Genomic DNA, 20,602 nt, shown 5'->3' with positions numbered 1-20,602 from the left:
TGTTGTCTGCTTCTCATGGAGGCCGAGAACCTGCGCGAGCCTTTTGTAGTCTCACACAAAAACACATTCACATTTCAAGCTATATTACTTGTCACATACATACGCGCACACAAACATACGCATGCACGTCCACACACGTACATATATTCACGTTCGCGTATATACACTCACATTCACGTGTATACACACACGCTAACGTACACACATGTACTCACACACATGCACACAGATGGATGACGTCACTTCCTTTCAAAGGAAATCCACACATGCGCTAAGACCACCGGAAACAAGTATAAAACAAAGAGCAACAACCGGCTCTTTCTTTTTAGGCCCAGCTTTCGAGCTGGTCGGTCTACCGACCGCGTGCCTTTTTGGCATGCGTGCACACTGCTCGTACCTCACACCACTTACTATGTGGGACAAAAAGCTAACAGACCGTATGTACACATTCTCACTCTTTCTCTCTCTATCTACTACTGGTCCCTGAGAACACCTTCGTGTAGCTGACTGCTAACTGACGTCAACTCTCCATTCTTTGTCTTTGTCTACACGCTGGACTATCATTCTCATTTTCACTACGTTACTCCTTTCTCTTCCCACGCGCGAACAAACGATAGTGACCCGAACTTGAGATGAACACACATTTCCTTTTCTTTCTACAACACTAGTCCCGCAACGAACATTGGTTACACACGCGCGGACATGAACACATTTTAGCTTTCTTTTGTGAAAAACTTCCTATATTTTTGTTCTACTGAGAAACTTTTTTTCAACCACTTGGGATGGGGTGGATAACGTTGATAGTATCACAATCAGTTTGAGAAGATTACACCTGCATAATGATCCGGTTAGCATTTAAAAAATATTTTTTTGTTATTTTATCATGTTGACCTAACAATATTAATGAATAATTTTCCTGGAGTTGTGGTGAGTTAAACCTGGTGGGGCAATGCAGTATCACTTATAATTTCTGACACACCTACAGGAGCACAGTAATTGTCTGTATTTTTGAGATGAGGTGTTTTCATTGATTGAGATTGTCGGACTGACTTTCTCATCTTGGTTGTTATTGTCACAACGTTTCGGCCGTTTTGCCCTCCGGCCTTCGTCAGGTGTTTTGTATCAAACTGGGGAATCGTTTGTTAGGAGTCTCGAACCCAACCCTTTATTATTATTACGGCGGTACCGTGTTTGGACCCAGCTAGGCTTTGGGACATAGTTGCTGATTCTCTGTTTTGAATGTTACTTTTCACTGCCTTCGTTCAGGATTGAACTCAGCAACTTTGGGTAACTGTAAACTTTGATACAACGTCTAGGACCACTCGGCCATATGTCACTAGCAAACGGTTCCCCAGTTCGATACAAAACACCTGACGAAGGCCGGAGGGTAACACGGCCGAAACGTTGTGACAATATCAACCAAGATGAGGAAGTCAGTCCGACAATCTCAATCCACACATGTTATATCTAAAACATTCTTTCAACAGCAAATAAACGACGTTTATCTTATCCATCAATTGAGTCTTTGTTTCCTTCAATTCCATTCGTTTCATTATTTTCTTGTGGCGAGCTAGGGTATTATTATATCCTGGTCCGTTACAATCTCATCGAACTCGGGAATATCAAACAGGACCCTTTATTAGTCTCCCTGTCAAAGGAGGGATTGGACTTAGTGTTATATATTGTGGGCAACATATTATAACGGCCATATATTACATATTGTTCTTGTAACGGGATCAGATAAAAACATATAAATCGTATTGTTTATTTAGCCAGGAGGATATATTGACGTATAAACTGAGTCTTGTATCAGTTATCACACGGATATATATTACAATTCATATATGAGAAGGATATATGCTTCATACCTTTCTTCCTTCAAGTGTTCTATTTTCAACTGCTGAGCTCCGTGACGAAACATGAAATGACCAACCTCAGAACCAATTCGGACCTCTGTTCTTTATATATCCCCAAAATAATGCGAAAAATTTGGAGTTTTTTTTTTTGTATTTTTTTTTTACTTCAGTAAGTTTAAAGAGATCAAGGAGCTCCCTCCTGTTGCGATTCGGCAGGAATTACGGATTCATTAGGGTCTGCCAAATGATTGTAAAAAATGGACCCCATGTTTCCGTGACGTCAGATTTGTGTTAACTATACGAACTACGGAAAAGCAGAAGCGACTTAATGATTTTTTAAAACCTTTGTTTATCTTCTTCACACTGCAATTAATAATTAATCTTTGTTATAATTTTGTTAGGTTTTAAGATTTACACAGTTTAACGATTAATAATATTATAAACATTTGTATATTAAATATGAAATACGGTCTTACTGAATGTTCTTTTGGTTACCTACGGGCTTCCATATTTTGTTCGGTAAAAAGAGACAAACAAAATATGAGGGGGGGGGGCTACAAAATGCTGATATTTGTGCAATAATATTTTCAAATTGGTTTTAATCTGGCGATAAAATAGCTGACAAGAGTCATGTTTATATTAAAACTTAATATTTAAAAAATTTAAACACAATTAGTTAACAATCTATGTTGTAACGGAAATTTTGAAATAATGGAATTTTAATTGTTTTAATCTTTTAAAAATTAATTAATTTTTAGGAAGTTTCTTTTTCTTGGCAATTCAACTGATTATAGTATATATTAATTCGAAAAAACGCTATTTAAAAAAACCAAAAAAAACAATTAAATTTATATCATATTTTTTAATTGCAACTTCAAGGTAAATTTTTGTCCAATATGTGTATTTAAAGTTAAAAAAAAATAAATATTTTTACTTATTTGAACTCTTATGTTTCATAATAAATAGAAATTTCGATAGATTTAAATATATTTTGTTCGAATTTTGAAAAAATAAATATAGGGGAGAGAACACGCTCTAAAAAATATTTCCCTTCATACATTTTACGGAAACTGCATTTTATATGTAGTTTCCTTCTAAAATGGATAAGTATCGAAAATTTCACGAAAATCTGACCATTAGTTGATTTTTGCTAGATTTATTAAACACGGGTGTGTTTTCACGTTCGGAATGTCTACTACATGGGAACGTTATTTTAAAGCGCCAATTATGTAAACACGATTTTCGTCTCGCAATTTCATTATTTTCGTTCGATGAAAAATTTTTTAAAAATCATTACTGGTTTATTTTGCCCTTCTTTTAAATGGTACAAAACTTATACTGATAATATTAATTTATAATAAAGTTACATCGTGTTACATATGGGGGGGGGTAATTCTGTGGTGAATTTTGGCAGTCCCTACTATCCTTTTGTGAAACCACAGAACAATACTTTGTATTTTTTAAATATAAATTTATTTCCGTTGTCTCAAATGGCCTGACAGGATCTGCATTTCTTGTCTATATGCTTGTTCTACAGAGCCTCGCTTCCTGGCCGTCTGTTCACTCCCGTGACCAAGCTCCAACTCTCCTCAACTGACTAAAACTCCCGACCTCTTGACCTCAGTTCCGGTGACGTAACCAATTAAAAGACACATCTTATTAATGTGACCTCTTAGTCACGTACGTCTGCTCAATGTTATTTTGTTTATATTTAACCTAGTCAATTTATATAAACATCCTCAGCTAAACCCATTGCTACACTTTATTCTATAAACAATAAATAACTCCCAATATAAACTATTTTAAGAATATCATTGAATAGATGGATAAATAGATTGATAATAACTAATTAACTTTTTTTTTTTTCAATTTCACCCCAAACAAGGCAAATTGCCACTTTGATGTAGGGAGCTACTATCAGGGACATAAGCTACGGGGGTACTATGTGGGGAGTTGGGCAGCAAGATGTCGGTTTACGTTACACTTGAACTTCTGCATGCCAGTACAGTTGGGGAAGCAGGAACTCTGAAGGGAATTCCAAAATCTAGTTTCTGGCGAAGACACTACTGGAGTAGAAGGCTCTCTTACATCTAGGGATCTCAACTGTGAAGGGGTGGGATTTTGCTGATTGTCGGGTTTGTCGAGAGGGCACAAGTGCTTGCAGTTTGTCAGCATTCACCACTGAAATACTTATAGAACAGGCAGAGGGATGCTACATTTCGTCGATAGGACAGAGGCTGAAGCTTAGATGACAGTTCAGGGCCTATTAGGTTGGCGACTCTTTTGAACCCTGTCCAGGAGTGAGAGACTAATAGCAGATGCACCAGTCCAAATATGACAACAATACTCCATATATGGGCGAATGGTGGCCTTATAGAGGTACAGGATACTTTCGGGCGTTAGTAGCTTTCTAGCACGGTAGAGAGAACCTACCTTCTTCGCAGCGGTCCTGGCAATACTCTCAATGTAATTGTTCCAACTCCTGTTTCCTGTGAACGTTAGGCCGAGGAGTTTAAAAGAAGTACTTTCAGATAAAGAGTCTTTAGCCATTGCTATTGGTGGCAGAGAAGGTTTATTGTAATTATTGAAGGAAACAAGTTTAGTCTTAGCAGCATTGAATGTGATCATCCATTTTTGTCCTCATTCCACTACAGATCGGAGGTTGCCATCTCGTGTTTCTGCCATTTCTTTAGATACGTGTTCATTTGTTTTCCTGTCGTGCCTTTTATAGAGTTTTAACAATGTTAATTACCTATCAGTAGTAATTCACTCCAGTTCGTCTGTTCATTTGTTTGTATTTACTAAATTACCATGTGTGGGTATCCCAAATTTTTATCTATATAATTATAAAACTCAAATGACTTTGTCACGATGTATTTCCGGTTTACGACATCCGGTTGCGCATGCGTGCATGACCTGCGCACTGAAATATTAACGTTATTATTTCGAAATTATTATTTAACATGGGAAGAGTGGGGTTTAAAATATACGTAATACAGAAATGAACGATGTTAAAAAAAAAAGTAGACGGTATTAACAATTGTTTATTTGGATAATTTAAACGTGAAAAAACAAAAACAAAAGAACAATTGGGACGCTGAAATATTAACGTTATTAATTCGAAATTATTATTTAACATGGAAAGAGTGGGGGTTTAAATAAACAAAAACAAAAACAAAAAGCAATTGGGACGCTGAAATATTAACGTTATTACTTCGAAATTATTATTTAACATGGGAAGAGTTCGGTTTAAAATAACTTAAACGTAATACAGAAATGAACTATGTAAAAAAAAAAAAAAGCATATATATAGATATATATATATATATATATATATATATATATATATATATATATATCAAAATTTGAATTTAACTATAATAAGTATTATGGTATCTGTTCAGTGTACGTTTACCTAGAAGTATAGCCAACCACTTATAATTAAGTAACTGTAAATTTTTTTTTTTTTCAAAAATAATCACTTATAATAAACAGAACGATTCATAGAAATCTATCTATATTCTTTTTTCATTTTAATATACTTTCATAGAAATGTTTCTGTTATGTCACAAAAAACTATTTTCTTTACATCACAAGTGTCACGCTCATACATTAATTCCATAGCTAATATAACATACTGACCCAACGGGTCACGAGTAGTCTAGTATAATATTAAACCTGTGCAATGTCACCTTTTAATAAATACATATCGTTGAATTTCAGTCATGATCAGACCTTTAGAAACAAATTTGGAGAGCCCTGTACGATGTGTCAAAGTGGGGCGAACAAGCGATGGCTGGGCTAATATAGTATACATTTTTGAAAAGCATTTATATACTAGAAGGCCGCCCGGCATTGCCCGGTCGTAAAATACGCTTAAATATATTTTGATTAATGCAAATTTCGTATTTATTATTATATTGGGCACAAATCCATTTTTTAATTTGCACTTTTGCACCGATTTTCCCCCCGGCTAAAACGAATAGTTTTGCATGGGTTCGAATATCTGATTAAGTGTCATGTCTGTAAACCAAAAACTGGCAGAGGAGTTTGGTAGGCAAAGTTTTTTAACCAAATATATACACGCATTCACTCCTTCATCCCATAACAACAAACATTTCTGTAAAAGTCTGAGGAAGCTACAGACGGCCAAAAAAAAAACGGCTGGGTAGCGGAAACAATAATTTAACTTAACAGAAAGATACGGTAATAAAAAATAAAACGAATGTTTGCTCTACAACAGTATTGAGCACTTTCTTCAGTTTTTATTAATTACCATTTCTACTAAATATATATATGTATATATAAGTTATAAAATATATATGGCGGTTAAGCTACACTGAATATTCAACGTTTCATCCACTCTAGGATTCTTCAGGCTTATGCACATTCAGTGTAGCTTAATCGCCATATATTTGATAAATTACTAACTAGCTCTACCTACATATTGAGCACTTTTGAAATAAATACTTAGTTTACACATAAATTTATACTTTCGCATATCAATTTTATGTGAGTAAATGAAGTAGTTATATATATATATATATATATATATATATATATATATATAAAGAGGTTTGTGTTTACTATAAACTTTTTACGCAAATATTACGCAAGTATAAATCATGTAGAATATCTGCATGAATATAATTACACGTAATAGTTAACTAAAGATGATCATCCCATAAGAAAACCGAAAAAAACTAATAGGGAATTAATTAAAAGGAATGTTCAAAAGAAATATGCAAATCTTTTGCAGATGAATGCAATTGCACGACCCATATAAAAGAAACTTGTTTTTTCTTTTTAAATGAATAGAAAAAAAGGGTTTTTAATATGAATATCAATACAAAAAAAAATTAAAGAAGCATCCATTTTTTTATTTATTTATTTTTTTTTCTGGTCCCCCCGATTTATCGGAGAGGGACATATGGTTTCAGTGGTGTCCATCCGTTAGTCCGGATGATTGCCAGAAATTGTATTTTATTAAACAATAAAAAAATTTTTCTGCAAAAATTCCTGTTGCATCCCCAGAGGTCAAAAATGCCCCAAAATGGACAAAAATAACACGTTTAGCCCTATAACTTTTGATCCATCCATTATATTTTTTCTGAAACTTGGCCAAAATGTGGAGCCCATTGTTCTTAATATAAATCCATAAATTATTTTATTTTTTTTATTTTATTTTTTTTATTTTATTTTTTTTATTTTATTTTATTTTTTTTATTTTATTTTTATTTATTTTATTTTTTTATATATTTTTTATATTTTTTAATTTTTTTTAATTTTATTTTTTATTTTATTTTTTATTTTATTTGATTTTTTTAATTTTTTTTATTTTATTTTTTTTAATTTTTTTGAAATTTAAAAAATTTTTTTTTTGCTATTTTATTGTTTTGCTATTTTATTGTTTTGCTATTTTATTGTTTTGCTATTTTATTGTTTTGCTATTTTATTTTTATTTTTTATTTTTTATTTTTTATTTTTTTGTTATTTTTTTATTTTATTTTTTATTTTATTTTTTGTTATTTTTTATTTTATTTTTTTTTTTGTTATTTTTTTAATTTTTTTATTTTATTTTTTTTTGTTATTTTATTTTATTTTTTATTTTATTGTTTTATTTAATTTTTTTTGTTATTTTATTTTTTTAAATTAAAAAAAATTTTTTTTTTTTTTAAATTTTATTTTTATTTTTTTCAGTTCATCTTCATCATGTCGGCAGTGGGCCAAACCAAATCGAAATACGTGAATTATATTTTTGAACCCTGGGCTCAGGGAGTCGGCTGGATGATGGTCGCCATACCAATAGCTATTATTTTGATTACGGCTCTGATTCAAATCATCTTACACAATGTAAGTAAAATATAAACGGATTTAATCTGTTTCCTCTGGTTTGAATGACGAAGAGTTGGTATCTGTCTGTCTGAAGTAGAAACAATAACTAACGAAAATGTTAGCAGTCATTGTTGAATAGGAGTGGGCCATATTGGGGACACATTAACGGGGATTCATATTGCAGATGACAATTCTTATGCGAAGAAAATTATACATATTACGAGGGGCGTGCAATAAGTAATGCCCCTGACCCACGTCCAGTTGTCTGATCTAGCTGAAATTTTGCATTTGCAATGATTTATATCTCTACGGGTTATGTGGCAAATTACAGCTCTGAACTAATTGTGGTTTCTGTTTTACAGGTGTTTGAACTTAATCAGGTGTGAAATGGAGCCTGTTGAATGTTGAGCAGTGATCCGTTTTTTTGTATTTGAAAGGACGCACACCACAGGAGACTTTTGATGAAATGAAAGAAACTTATGGTGATAATGCCCCAACATATGACCTTGTAAAACGCTGGCATCGTGAATTCAAACATGGCCGGAAGTCTGTGAAAACAGCTCTCAGACCTGGTTACCCCCTTCTGCCATTGATGAGGCATCTGTTCGTCAAGTTGAGGCTGCCATTTTGGAAGATCGGCGCATTACTATTCGCCAAATAGCCCAAGATGTCAATATTAGTACAGGGTCTGTGGAAACTATCATTCATGACCATTTGCATATGCATAAGGTGCCTGCCAGATGGATTCCCAGGTTGCTCACACCATTCCAGAAGCGAGAACGTGTCGAGTGCTCGACGATGAATTTGGAGATGTGCCAAGAAGATGAGTCAAAGTTTTTTAAAAGACTGATTACACAGGATGAAACCTGGGTCCATCACTATGATCCAGAGACCAAAGCCCAGTCAATGCAGTGAAAGCACTTGGACTCACCACCTCCAAAGAAGGCAAGGGTGCAGCCCTCCGCTGGCAAGGTCATGCTCACAGTCTTCTGGGACCAGGACGGAGTAGTGATGACAGATTTCCTGGCAAAGGGTACCACAATTACAGGAGCCTATTATGCTTCACTTTTGAAGCTATCAAAATCAAGAGGTGGGGCGAGATCAGCAAAGGTACCCTCCTCCTGCAGGACAACATTCCGGTCCACATCTCACATGTCGCCAGATCAGAAGCACGGGTGTGTGGTTATGAAATCCTCCCCCATCCTCCCTACTCTCCTGACCTTGCACCCTCTGATTTTCACCTCTTCCCAATCTTGAAGTTGTTTTTGAAAGGAAAGCGTTTCCCATCCCAGATGATGCAGCCTTGATTTCTGAAGTCACGTCGTGGTTGGAGGACCAACCTGGGGTATTCTACAAAAACGGTCTCCAGAGCTACATCAAACGATGGGATAAATGGATAACTCTGGGTGGTTCCTATGTAGAGAAAGACTAATAACTGTGCCAAGTTTCGTTGCTCTACTGCTATGGGAAGTGGGTCAGGGGCATTACTTATTGCACGCCCTCGTACATCATGATAAGTGTGACAATTCTTGGAGATTTCATATTAATACAGACTGGAAGATATGATGCAAAAGTTCTTAATATGTTAAGAGGGGAAGAGATATATTATTATTGGTGGTGGTGGAGTAGGTGTATCAGAATTTTTGTATGAATTTTTGACACCCCTAACACGAAACTGCGAATAACATAAAAAAAAACTCGTAATTTCTCTTTTAAAAGTGGGTTGTTTATTTTCTTTATGGATTATACTTCCAAAATAAACTATTAAAGTTGTTTTAAAAGTAATAGAAATATTTTTTTTTTTTTTTAAAACAGTAATGAATTTTACGAACTCAATATTTTTCAATTTTTAAACTTTAAAAATCTATCAATTTTTCTATTGATTCTATTTTTACGATATTTTCAGGGTCAATGTGAAATTTTATGCTCTTTCCAATAAACCGAATATAATATTTTAGACAAACGTTTTTTTTTTTAATTCACGCCCCCCCCCATTTTCAAGTGTCTATTAAAAAGTAAATAATTAATTTACTCAACAAAGTTTTATATATCACAAATTGAAGAGAAAAGGTAAATAAATAATATATTCAAATTTAAAACAAAAAAAAATGTAGTGTTTTTTAGAAATTTACCTGTAAAGTCCAAAGTTTAAAAAAAAAACACGTTTGCTTTTTGTTGTTCTTTTTAATGAAACCTTGGTCCTTGCTCCTTTAATTGAAAAAAAAATTAGGGCTTGAATTACATTTTTCGAGTAGTTATAAGCTTGGAAAGACGGGGTGGAATTATTCACTATTTTTCACGAAATTTCTGACACACCTAGTGGTGGAGGCATAAAATACTCGGAAGGATTAAACAAAAGTTTGTTACCTTTTCTGGTTGTGAGTAATAACGACACGAGAAAACAGTTACAAACATAATTGGTTTCTTTATTATTCAATCGGCCGATCGGTGACGTCAGGAATTCAAACTTGAATCTACATGGTCTAATCTTCAACCCTTCGCTTCTAAGGGGCTCTCCTCTCCAACTGACTTACTCTCATCAACTCTTGAATATCAACTCTGTCTTCTGTCTTTCTAACTCCAAACCCACAGAATCCTATATTGAGAAATCCCCTTTGTTGATGACGTCGGAAGTGTCTTTACTGACGTAACTATATCACGTTTTCTACACATGTCCGTCCAACACACTTTTGGCAACAAGGAATCCACAATTCTAATTTCAACCTATTTTTAAACAATATATTTTTACTCGCATTGTGCATTTATTTAACTGACATATTTAATATCTAGAGTACTGAAAGAATGAACAATCGACGCTTGTTCTGTCGTAAACAATATTTAACTACTGAAAAGTCCAATGTAAACAAATTCTTGATCAGGTGCTCCCCTTAAGTAATCCAATTTACCAAATTTCCACTATTAACGTTTACTATGATATCCCCTTGACTACTTTATTTATTTTAATATTAATTTTTATTTCATTAATGTTTATTTTATTTTTAATTTTTATTTATTTTATTTATAATTTTTATTTATTTTATTTATAATTTTTATTTATTTTATTTATAATTTTTATTTATTTTATTTATAATTTTTATTTATTTTATTTTTAATTTTTATTTATTTTATTTTTAATTTTTTATTTTATTTTTAATTTTTTATTTTATTTTTAATTTTTATGTATTTTATTTTTAATTTTTATGTATTTTATTTTTAATTTTTATGTATTTTATTTTTAATTTTTTATTTTATTTTTAATTTTTATTTTATTTTTTTAATTTTTATTTTATTTTTAATTTTTATTTTATTTTTAATTTTTATTTTATTTTTATTTTTTTAATTTTTATTTTTTTAATTTTTATTTTTTTAATTTTTATTTTTTTAATTTTTATTTTTTTAATTTTTATTTTTTTAATTTTTATTTTTTTAATTTTTATTTTTTTAATTTTTATTTTTTTAATTTTTATTTTTTTAATTTTTATTTTTTTAATTTTTATTTTTTTAATTTTTATTTTATTTTAAATTTTTATTTTATTTTAAATTTTTATTTTATTTTAAATTTTTATTTTATTTTAAATTTTTATTTTATTTTAAATTTTTATTTTATTTTAAATTTTTATTTTATTTTAAATTTTTATTTTATTTTAAATTTTTATTTTATTTTAAATTTTTATTTTATTTTAAATTTTTATTTTATTTTAAATTTTTATTTTATTTTAAATTTTTATTTTATTTTAAATTTTTATTTTATTTTAAATTTTTATTTTATTTTAAATTTTTATTTTATTTTAAATTGTTATTTTATTTTAAATTGTTATTTTATTTTAAATTTTTATTTTATTTTAAATTTTTATTTTATTTTAAATTTTTATTGTATTTTAAATTTTTATTGTATTTTAAATTTTTATTGTATTTTAAATTTTTATTGTATTTTAAATTTTTATTGTATTTTAAATTTTTATTGTATTTTAAATTTTTATTTTATTTTAAATTTTTATTTTATTTTAAATTTTTATTTTATTTTAAATTTTTATTTTATTTTAAATTTTTATTTTATTTTAAATTTTTATTTTATTTTAAATTTTTATTTTATTTTAAATTTTTATTTTATTTTAAATTTTTATTTTATTTTAAATTTTTATTTTATTTTAAATTTTTATTTTATTTTAAATTTTTATTTTATTTTAAATTTTTATTTTATTTTAAATTTTTATTTTATTTTAAATTTTTATTTTATTTTAAATTTTTATTTTATTTTAAATTTTTATTTTATTTAAAATTTTTATTTTATTTAAAATTTTTATTTTATTTAAAATTTTTATTTTATTTAAAATTTTTATTTTATTTAAAATTTTTATTTTATTTAAAATTTTTATTTTATTTAAAATTTTTATTTTATTTAAAATTTTTATTTTATTTAAAATTTTTATTTTATTTAAAATTTTTATTTTATTTAAAATTTTTATTTTATTTAAAATTTTTATTTTATTTAAAATTTTTATTTTATTTAAAATGTTTATTTTATTTAAAATGTTTATTTTATTTAAAATGTTTATTTTATTTAAAATGTTTATTTTATTTAAAATGTTTATTTTATTTAAAATGTTTATTTTATTTAAAATGTTTATTTTATTTAAAATGTTTATTTTATTTAAAATGTTTATTTTATTTAAAATTTTTATTTTATTTAAAATTTTTATTTTATTTAAAATTTTTATTTTATTTAAAATTTTTATTTTATTTAAAATTTTTATTTTATTTAAAATTTTTATTTTATTTAAAATTTTTATTTTATTTAAAATTTTTATTTTATTTAAAATTTTTATTTTATTTAAAATTTTTATTTTATTTAAAATTTTTATTTTATTTAAAATTTTTATTTAAAATTTTTATTTAAAATTTTTATTTAAAATTTTTATTTAAAATTTTTATTTTAAATTTTTATTTTAAATTTTTATTTTAAATTTTTATTTTTATTTTTAATTTTTATTTTTATTTTTAATTTTTATTTTTATTTTTAATTTTTTATTTTTATTTTTAATTTTTTATTTTTAATTTTTTATTTGTTTTTTCCCTGTCTAAGTAAGTCTGATGGCAGATGCACTAGCCCAGTTGTGGCTTTTTGGCTAAGAGCAAAATGTACTATTGTTGCATAGGGATACATATTGGGAACACATTACCGGGGACTCAGAACAGATGATAATGAGGGCGACATTTCTATCTGCCTGGGATGATTCTTGTTAACACTTATAGACGGGTGGAGATACATTATTGTTGAGGATGGAAAAAGGAGGGGAATACATTATTGTTGAGGGTGGAGGTATATGATACTTTGAAGGGGGTCATACAAAGTTCGTTATAACATGATGATAAAAACACATTTACTTTTATGGTTGTGAGGAATGACGACACGAGACAACATTTACAAACATAATTGTGTTTAGTTATTATTCAATCGGCCGATCGGTGACGTCAGGAATTCAAACTTGAATCTACATGGTCTAATCTTCAACCCTTCGCTTCTAAGGGGTTCTCCTCTCCAACTGACTTACTCTCATCAACTCTTGAATCTCAACTCTGCCTTCCAACTCTCTAACTCCGAACCCACAGAATCCTATATTGTGAAATCACCTTTGTTTATGACGTCAGAAGTGTGTTTACCAACGTGACTATATCACGTTTTCTACACATCAGCTCTTGACTCTCAACTCTGTCTTCCAACTTTCCTCTAACTTAAAATAGCAATAATTATAATAATATTAAAAATAATAAAATTAGATGAATAATGATAATAACAAAAATAAAAATAAGATTAATAATATAAATAATCATATAATAATCAAGTTGTCTTCAAGTCTAACGTAAATAAGTTCTTGATGAGCCGTTCCATATAAGTTATCAAATTTAACAAATTTTCATTACTAATGATTATTATATTGTCCAATTTCTACTGTACACTCTTTAACCCTTATCCTTGAGTGGCCTCTTGGCCTTGATAATGAGTTGATACCTATGAAAAAAAAAAGAAAAAGTTCAATGTGAACAAGTTCTAATTGAATCGTCCCCCTAAGTAATCCAAGTTTCAAAATTCCCACTGTTTACTATGCTAAAATCACAATGACTAATGTATACCTATTAACCCTTATCCTCGAGTCGCCTCTGGGCCTTGATAAGTGGTGACTCCCTTGTAAAAAAAAATCACAAAATAATATAATAAAAATAATATAATAATAAAAATAATATAATAAAAATATAATAAATATAATAATAAAAATATAATAATAAAAATATAATATAAATATAAAAATATAATACAAATATAATAATAAAAATATAAGATATAAATAATAATAATAATAATAATAATATAAATAAAAATATAAATAATATAAATATAAATAATAAAAATAATAAAAATACTATAAATAATAATAAAAATATAAATGATAATAAAAATATAAATGATAATAAAAATAATATAAATAATAAAAATAATATAAAAAATAATAATAATAAAAATAATATAAAAAATAATAAAAATAATAATAAAAATAATATAAAAAATAATAAAAATAATAATAAAAATAATAATAAAAATAATATAAAAAATAATAAAAATAATAATAAAAATAATAATAAAAATAATATAAAAAATAATAAAAATAATAACAAAAATAAAAAAATAATAATAAAAGTAATATAAAAAATAATAAAAATAATAATAAAAATATAAAAAATAAAAAAAATAATAAAAATAATATAAAAAATAATAAAAATAATAAAAAAAATAATATAAAAATAATAAAAATAATATAAAGAATAATAAAAATAATAATAAAAATAATAATAAAAAATAATAAAAATAATAATAAAAATAATAATAAAAATAATAATAAAAATAATAAAAATAATAATAAAAATATAAAAAAAATAATAATAAAAATAATAATAAAAATAATAATAAAAATAATATAAAAAATAATAAAAATAATATAAAAAATAATAAAAAAAATAACAAAAATAAAAAAATAATAATAAAAGTAATATAAAAATAATAATAATAAAAATAATAAAAATAATAATAAAAATAATAATAAAAATAATAATAAAAATAATAAAAATAATAATAAAAATATAAAAAAAAATAATAATAAAAATAATAATAAAAATAATAATAAAAATAATAATAAAAATAATATAAAAAATAATAAAAATAATATAAAAAATAATAAAAATAATAACAAAAATAAAAAAATAATAATAAAAGTAATATAAAAATAATAATAATAAAAATAATAAAAATAATAAAAATAATATAAAAAATAATATAAAAAATAATAAAAATAATAAAATAATAATAAAAATAATATAAAGAATAATAAAAATAATATAAAAAATAATAAAAATAATAATAATAATAAAAATAATATAAAAAATAATAAAAATAATATAAAAAATAATAAAAATATAAAAAATAAAAAAATAATAAAAATAATATAAAAAATAATAATAAAAATAATAATAAAAATATAAAAAATAAAAAAAAAATAATAAAAATAATATAAAAAATAATAAAAATAATATAAAAAATAATAAAAATAATAATAAAAATAATATAAAAAATAATATAAAAATAAAAATAATAACAAAAATAATAAAAGTAATATAAAAAATAATAATAAAAATAATAAAAATATAAAAAATAAAAAAAATAATAAAAATAATATAAAAAATAATAATAAAAATAATAATAAAAATAATAAAAATAATAATAAAAATATAAAAAAAATAATAATAAAAATAATAATAAAAATAATAATAAAAATAATATAAAAAATAATAAAAATAATATAAAAAATAATAAAAAAAATAACAAAAATAAAAAAATAATAATAAAAGTAATATAAAAATAATAATAATAAAAATAATAAAAATAATAATAAAAATAATAATAAAAATAATAATAAAAATAATAATAAAAATAATAAAAATAATAATAAAAATATAAAAAAAATAATAATAAAAATAATAATAAAAATAATAATAAAAATAATAATAAAAATAATATAAAAAATAATAAAAATAATATAAAACATAATAAAAATAATAACAAAAATAAAAAAATAATAATAAAAGTAATATAAAAATAATAATAATAAAAATAATAAAAATATAAAAAATAATAAAAATAATATAAAAAATAATATAAAAAATAATAAAAATAATAAAAATAATAATAAAAATAATATAAAGAATAATAAAAATAATATAAAAAATAATAAAAATAATAATAATAATAAAAATAATATAAAAAATAATAAAAATAATATAAAAAATAATAAAAATATAAAAAATAAAAAAATAATAAAAATAATATAAAAAATAATAATAAAAATAATAATAAAAATATAAAAAATAAAAAAAAATAATAAAAATAATATAAAAAATAATAAAAATAATATAAAAAATAATAAAAATAATAATAAAAATAATATAAAAAATAATAAAAATAATATAAAAAATAATATAAAAATAAAAATAATAACAAAAATAATAAAAGTAATATAAAAAATAATAATAAAAATAATAAAAATATAAAAAATAAAAAAAATAATAAAAATAATATAAAAAATAATAAAAATAATATAAAAAATAATAAAAATAATAATAAAAATAATAAAAATAATATAAAAAATAAAAAAATAAAAATAATATAAAAAATAATAAAAATAATATAAAAAATAATAAAAATAATATAAAAAATAATAAAAAGAATAAAAATAATATAAAAAATAAAAAAATAATAATAAAAATAATAGTAAAAATAATAAAAATAATATAAAAAATAATAAAAATAATAAAAATAATATAAAAAATAATAAAAATAATAATAAAAATAATATAAAAAATAATAAAAATAATAATAAAAATAATATAAAAAATAATAAAAATAATAATAAAAATAATAGAAAAAATAATAAAAATAATATAAAAAATAATAGAAAAAATAATAAAAATAATAGAAAAAATAATAAAAATAATATAAAAAATAATAAAAATAATAATAAAAATATAAAAAAAATTAAAAATAATAATAAAAATATAAAAATAATAATAAAAATAATATAAAAAATAATAAAAATAATATAATATAAAAAATAATAAAAATAATAATAAAAATAATATAATATATAATAAAAATAATAATAAAAATAATATAAAAAATAATAAAAATAATATAATATAAAAAATAATAAAAATAATATAAAAAATAATATAATATAAAAAATAATAAAATAACACGCCAAACTTTCATGAAAAACATTCGTCTAGTCAAAACCACTATCAATATTCCCCCCCCCCACTCTTTATCTGTGCCTAAACCTAAACATAGATTCCATGAACAAAGTTTCTTTCTTAGAACTGCATGCGTGTGGAACTCTCTTCCGTCTGCCTGCTTTCCATCTGACTACAATATGATTGCCTTCAAGTCCAATGTAAACAAGTTCTTGATGAACCGCCCCCCCCTAAGTAATCCAATTTACAAAATTCCCACTACTTATGTTTACTACGCTATAATCACATTGACTAATGTTTGACCATTAACCCTTATCCTCGAGTGGCATCTGGGCCTTGATAAGTGGTGATTGCTGTATAAAAAAAAAAAAAAAGAAAGCCATTTTGAGTCGATATGTGTGCCGTATGATGCGTTACTGCAGTAGTAATGATTTTAATGTTATCGTTTCAGGGCGATATACGGACGGCCATACAACCAACTAGCGATTGGGGACCAGCCCTGATTGAGAACCGGACCGGTATCTACGCACCCGCGCAATCATTGGAAGGAGGAACCAGCGAGACTTGTATAAATAACGGAAAATCTTCGAATCAAAATGGAAAATCGGACATTCTACATTCGACAAAATTCTGAATGAAACCAAGTTTCTTTATTATTTTATACCGTGTAACCCGGATATAAGAGACCCTGATATAAGAAAGGGGTTCTCTGGTCCCAAATTTGGAGCCTATGTTAATGTAAAGTATAATTCTGATAAAAGGTGAAACCCGGATATAAGAGGGTTGTGGTGGCAAGAGATGTCTCTTATATCTGGGTTAAAATGTATAAACAAACTTTAATTTTAAGCTAGCTATTCTTTTTCATATAGCATGACCCGGATATAAGAGAGTTGCGTACACACCACAGAAATGAAGTCTCTTATATTCGGGTTACGCTGTATAAACAAACTTTAATTTTAAGCTAACTATTCTTTTTCGTAGAATATGACCCGGATATAAGAGTTGTGTGGGAACTCAGGAAAGAAGTCTCTTATATCCGGGTTACACTGTATAAACAAACTTTAATTTTAATTTTTTTTTCCTTTTTTCCCTTTTCCCCTTTTTTTCCCTTTTCCCCTTTTTTTTCCTTTTTTCCTTTTTTTTCCTTCCTTTTTTTTCCTTTTTTTCCTTTTTTTTCTTCTCTTTTTTCCTTCTTTTTTTTCTTTTCTTTTTTTCCTTTTTTTTCTTTTCTTTTTTTCCTTTTTTTTCTTTTCTTTTTTTCCTTTTTTTCTTTTCTTTTTTTCCTTTTTTTTTTCCTTTTTTTTTTCCTTTTTTTTTTCCTTTTTTTTTTCCTTTTTTTTCCTTTTTTCCTTTTTTTCCTTTTTTTTTCCTTTTTTTCCTTTTTTTTTCCTTTTTTTCCTTTTTTTTTCCCTTTTTTTATACAAATAAAACATTAGATACAATTTCTAACAAAAATTTGATTCAAACGAGTCGGCAATAACATTAAATAATATTTGTTCTTAGATTTATTTTGCTTCTTCAGACTGTTCTACTCCCTGGCATCAAAGTTCTTGAATGTGCTCTAAAGAGGAATCCCCCATCGATAGATTCACTGATCCTATGTGAAATTACAGTCAGTACATCAGTTGTAAATCTCGCAGGATAGAAACCATATTGCATACCACAGAGTAGATTGTTTGTGCTGAGGTGATTGACAATTTCTCTATTTAACACGGATTCAAGCAACTTGCTCATGACTAGGGCTATGACAACAGCATATTCTTTTCATTGTTTTGGCTCTCGAGTATATATCCGACGCAGTTAGACACAGTTAATCAACCACACCACTCTATATAAAAGCATATAAGATATCACCACTCGAGAGTCAAACCAATAAAAAGAATATGCTGTTGTCCTAGACGTACTCGTCCAACACAGAAGACTAACTGGTCTGTACTGTGATGCTGAAGACCAATATCCATTATTTTTAAATACTGGGCAGATTAATAAAGTTTTATAAGGTGTTGGGGAGCATTTCTCCTTGGGGAATTCATTGATCAGTTTTGCAGGAATAGGTGTTAGTTCCAGCTTTGCTAGAAGCACCTTATCCTGCCTTAACAGCGTTCAAAATAGACTTCGTAATCTAGTGGGGGATGCCTTTTTCTCTTCCCTGCAACCTCTTTCTCATAGAAGAGATGTTGTGAGCCTGTCTCTACCTTATCGTTATTTCCATGGCAAGTGCCTCTCTGAACTCTAATTCATGGTCCCCCTTCGTCTGACAAAAAAAAAGAAACACTCGTCTAGCTGAAACCACTATCAATAATTTCCTCCACTCTTTATCTGTGCCTAAACCTAAACGTAGATTCCATGAATAAAGCTTTCTTAGAACTGCACGCCTATGGAATTGTCTTCCGTTTCCCTACTTTCCAACTGACTACAATATGGTCGTCTTCAAGTCCCACATAAACAAATTCCAATTTACTAAATTTCCACGACTAATGATTACTACGATATTTTCCCATTGACTACTCTAAACTCATTAGCCCTTATTCTCGAGTAGCCTCTAGGCCTTGATAAGTGCCGATTCCTTTATAAAGAAAACTTTCGATCAGAAAAAAAAACACTTGTCTACCTGAAACCATTATAAATAATTTATTCCACTCTTTATCTATGCCTAAACCTAAACGTAGATTCCATGAGCAAAGCTTCTTTCTTAGAACTGCACGCCTGTGGAATTGTCTTCCGTTTTCCTGCTTTCCAGCTGACTACAATATGGTTGTCTTCAAGTCTAACGCAAACAAATTCTTGATGAGCCAACCCCTTAAGTAATTAAAGTTACCAAATTTTCACTATTAATGATTACTGCAACATGTTCCTTTTGACCACCGTACACTCATTAACCCTTATCCTTGAGTGCCATTCAGGCCTTGATAAGTGGTGACCCCTTTGTCCAACGTAAACAAGTTCTTGATGAGCCATTCCACTGAAGTTAACAGATTACTAACGATTACTATATTGTCCAATTGACTACTGTGCATTCTTAACCCTTATCCTCGAGTGGTCTCTGGGCCTTGATAAGTGGTTATGTCTATGTCAAAAAAAAAAAAATTCAAAATGAGAACAATAGTCCGAAAATTTAAAATATAAGTAATCAATCTTCATCTGAATATTTAAAAAATCGTAAATATTTGTTGCTTATTGAAAGAAACTTTAAAACACAGATTGTCAAAACAATAAATATTAAGTAGTTCAAATTGATAAACGTACTGTTTATATTATCGACGACTTAAAGCAGTGTTTTCATGTAGTTGCCATTTAGTACAACCATGCAATATGTTTAACTAGCGGGGGTCCCCGGCATTGCCTGGTAAGCGAAGTGATAACCCTGTATTAATATTAAAAAAAAAAAAAAAATTGGCAAAACCAAAAGAAAACTGCGAACAAACGTAAAACTTATTTAAAAAAAGAAATCGGAAAATCAAAACTCCTGGAAAACCGTGTTCGGAAAAACAAAAAACACAGCGAAAAGCAAAAAAAAATTTTTTTTAAATGGCATAAGTAACCCTTTGATTCGGTTAATTCCAGTTTTTTTTTAAGCAACTACAAAGTAAAGAAAACTCAAACTGGTGTTCCTT

General features: G+C 25.9%; 1 protein-coding gene across 1 annotated transcript in view; it reads left to right on the top strand.

Annotated features, from left to right (window-relative positions):
- LOC145271278 (sodium-dependent proline transporter-like) overlaps positions 1-18,122 on the top strand; it is a 161,583-nt gene extending 143,461 nt beyond the window's left edge. The window contains exons 14-15 of the mRNA XM_080126832.1: positions 7,557-7,709; positions 17,440-18,122. Coding sequence (XP_079982958.1) covers positions 7,557-7,709; positions 17,440-17,622 — 336 coding nt within the window. The 3' untranslated portion in view covers positions 17,623-18,122. The remainder of the gene's footprint in view (positions 1-7,556; positions 7,710-17,439) is intronic.
- The last annotated feature ends 2,480 nt before the right edge of the window (positions 18,123-20,602 follow it).

Source organism: Euprymna scolopes, chromosome 46 (genome assembly GCF_053919585.1).
Source record: "Euprymna scolopes isolate OS-2025 chromosome 46, ASM5391958v1, whole genome shotgun sequence".
In the NCBI taxonomy this organism is placed as follows: domain Eukaryota; kingdom Metazoa; phylum Mollusca; class Cephalopoda; order Sepiida; family Sepiolidae; genus Euprymna; species Euprymna scolopes.
This window is presented reverse-complemented; position numbering and strand designations above follow the sequence as displayed.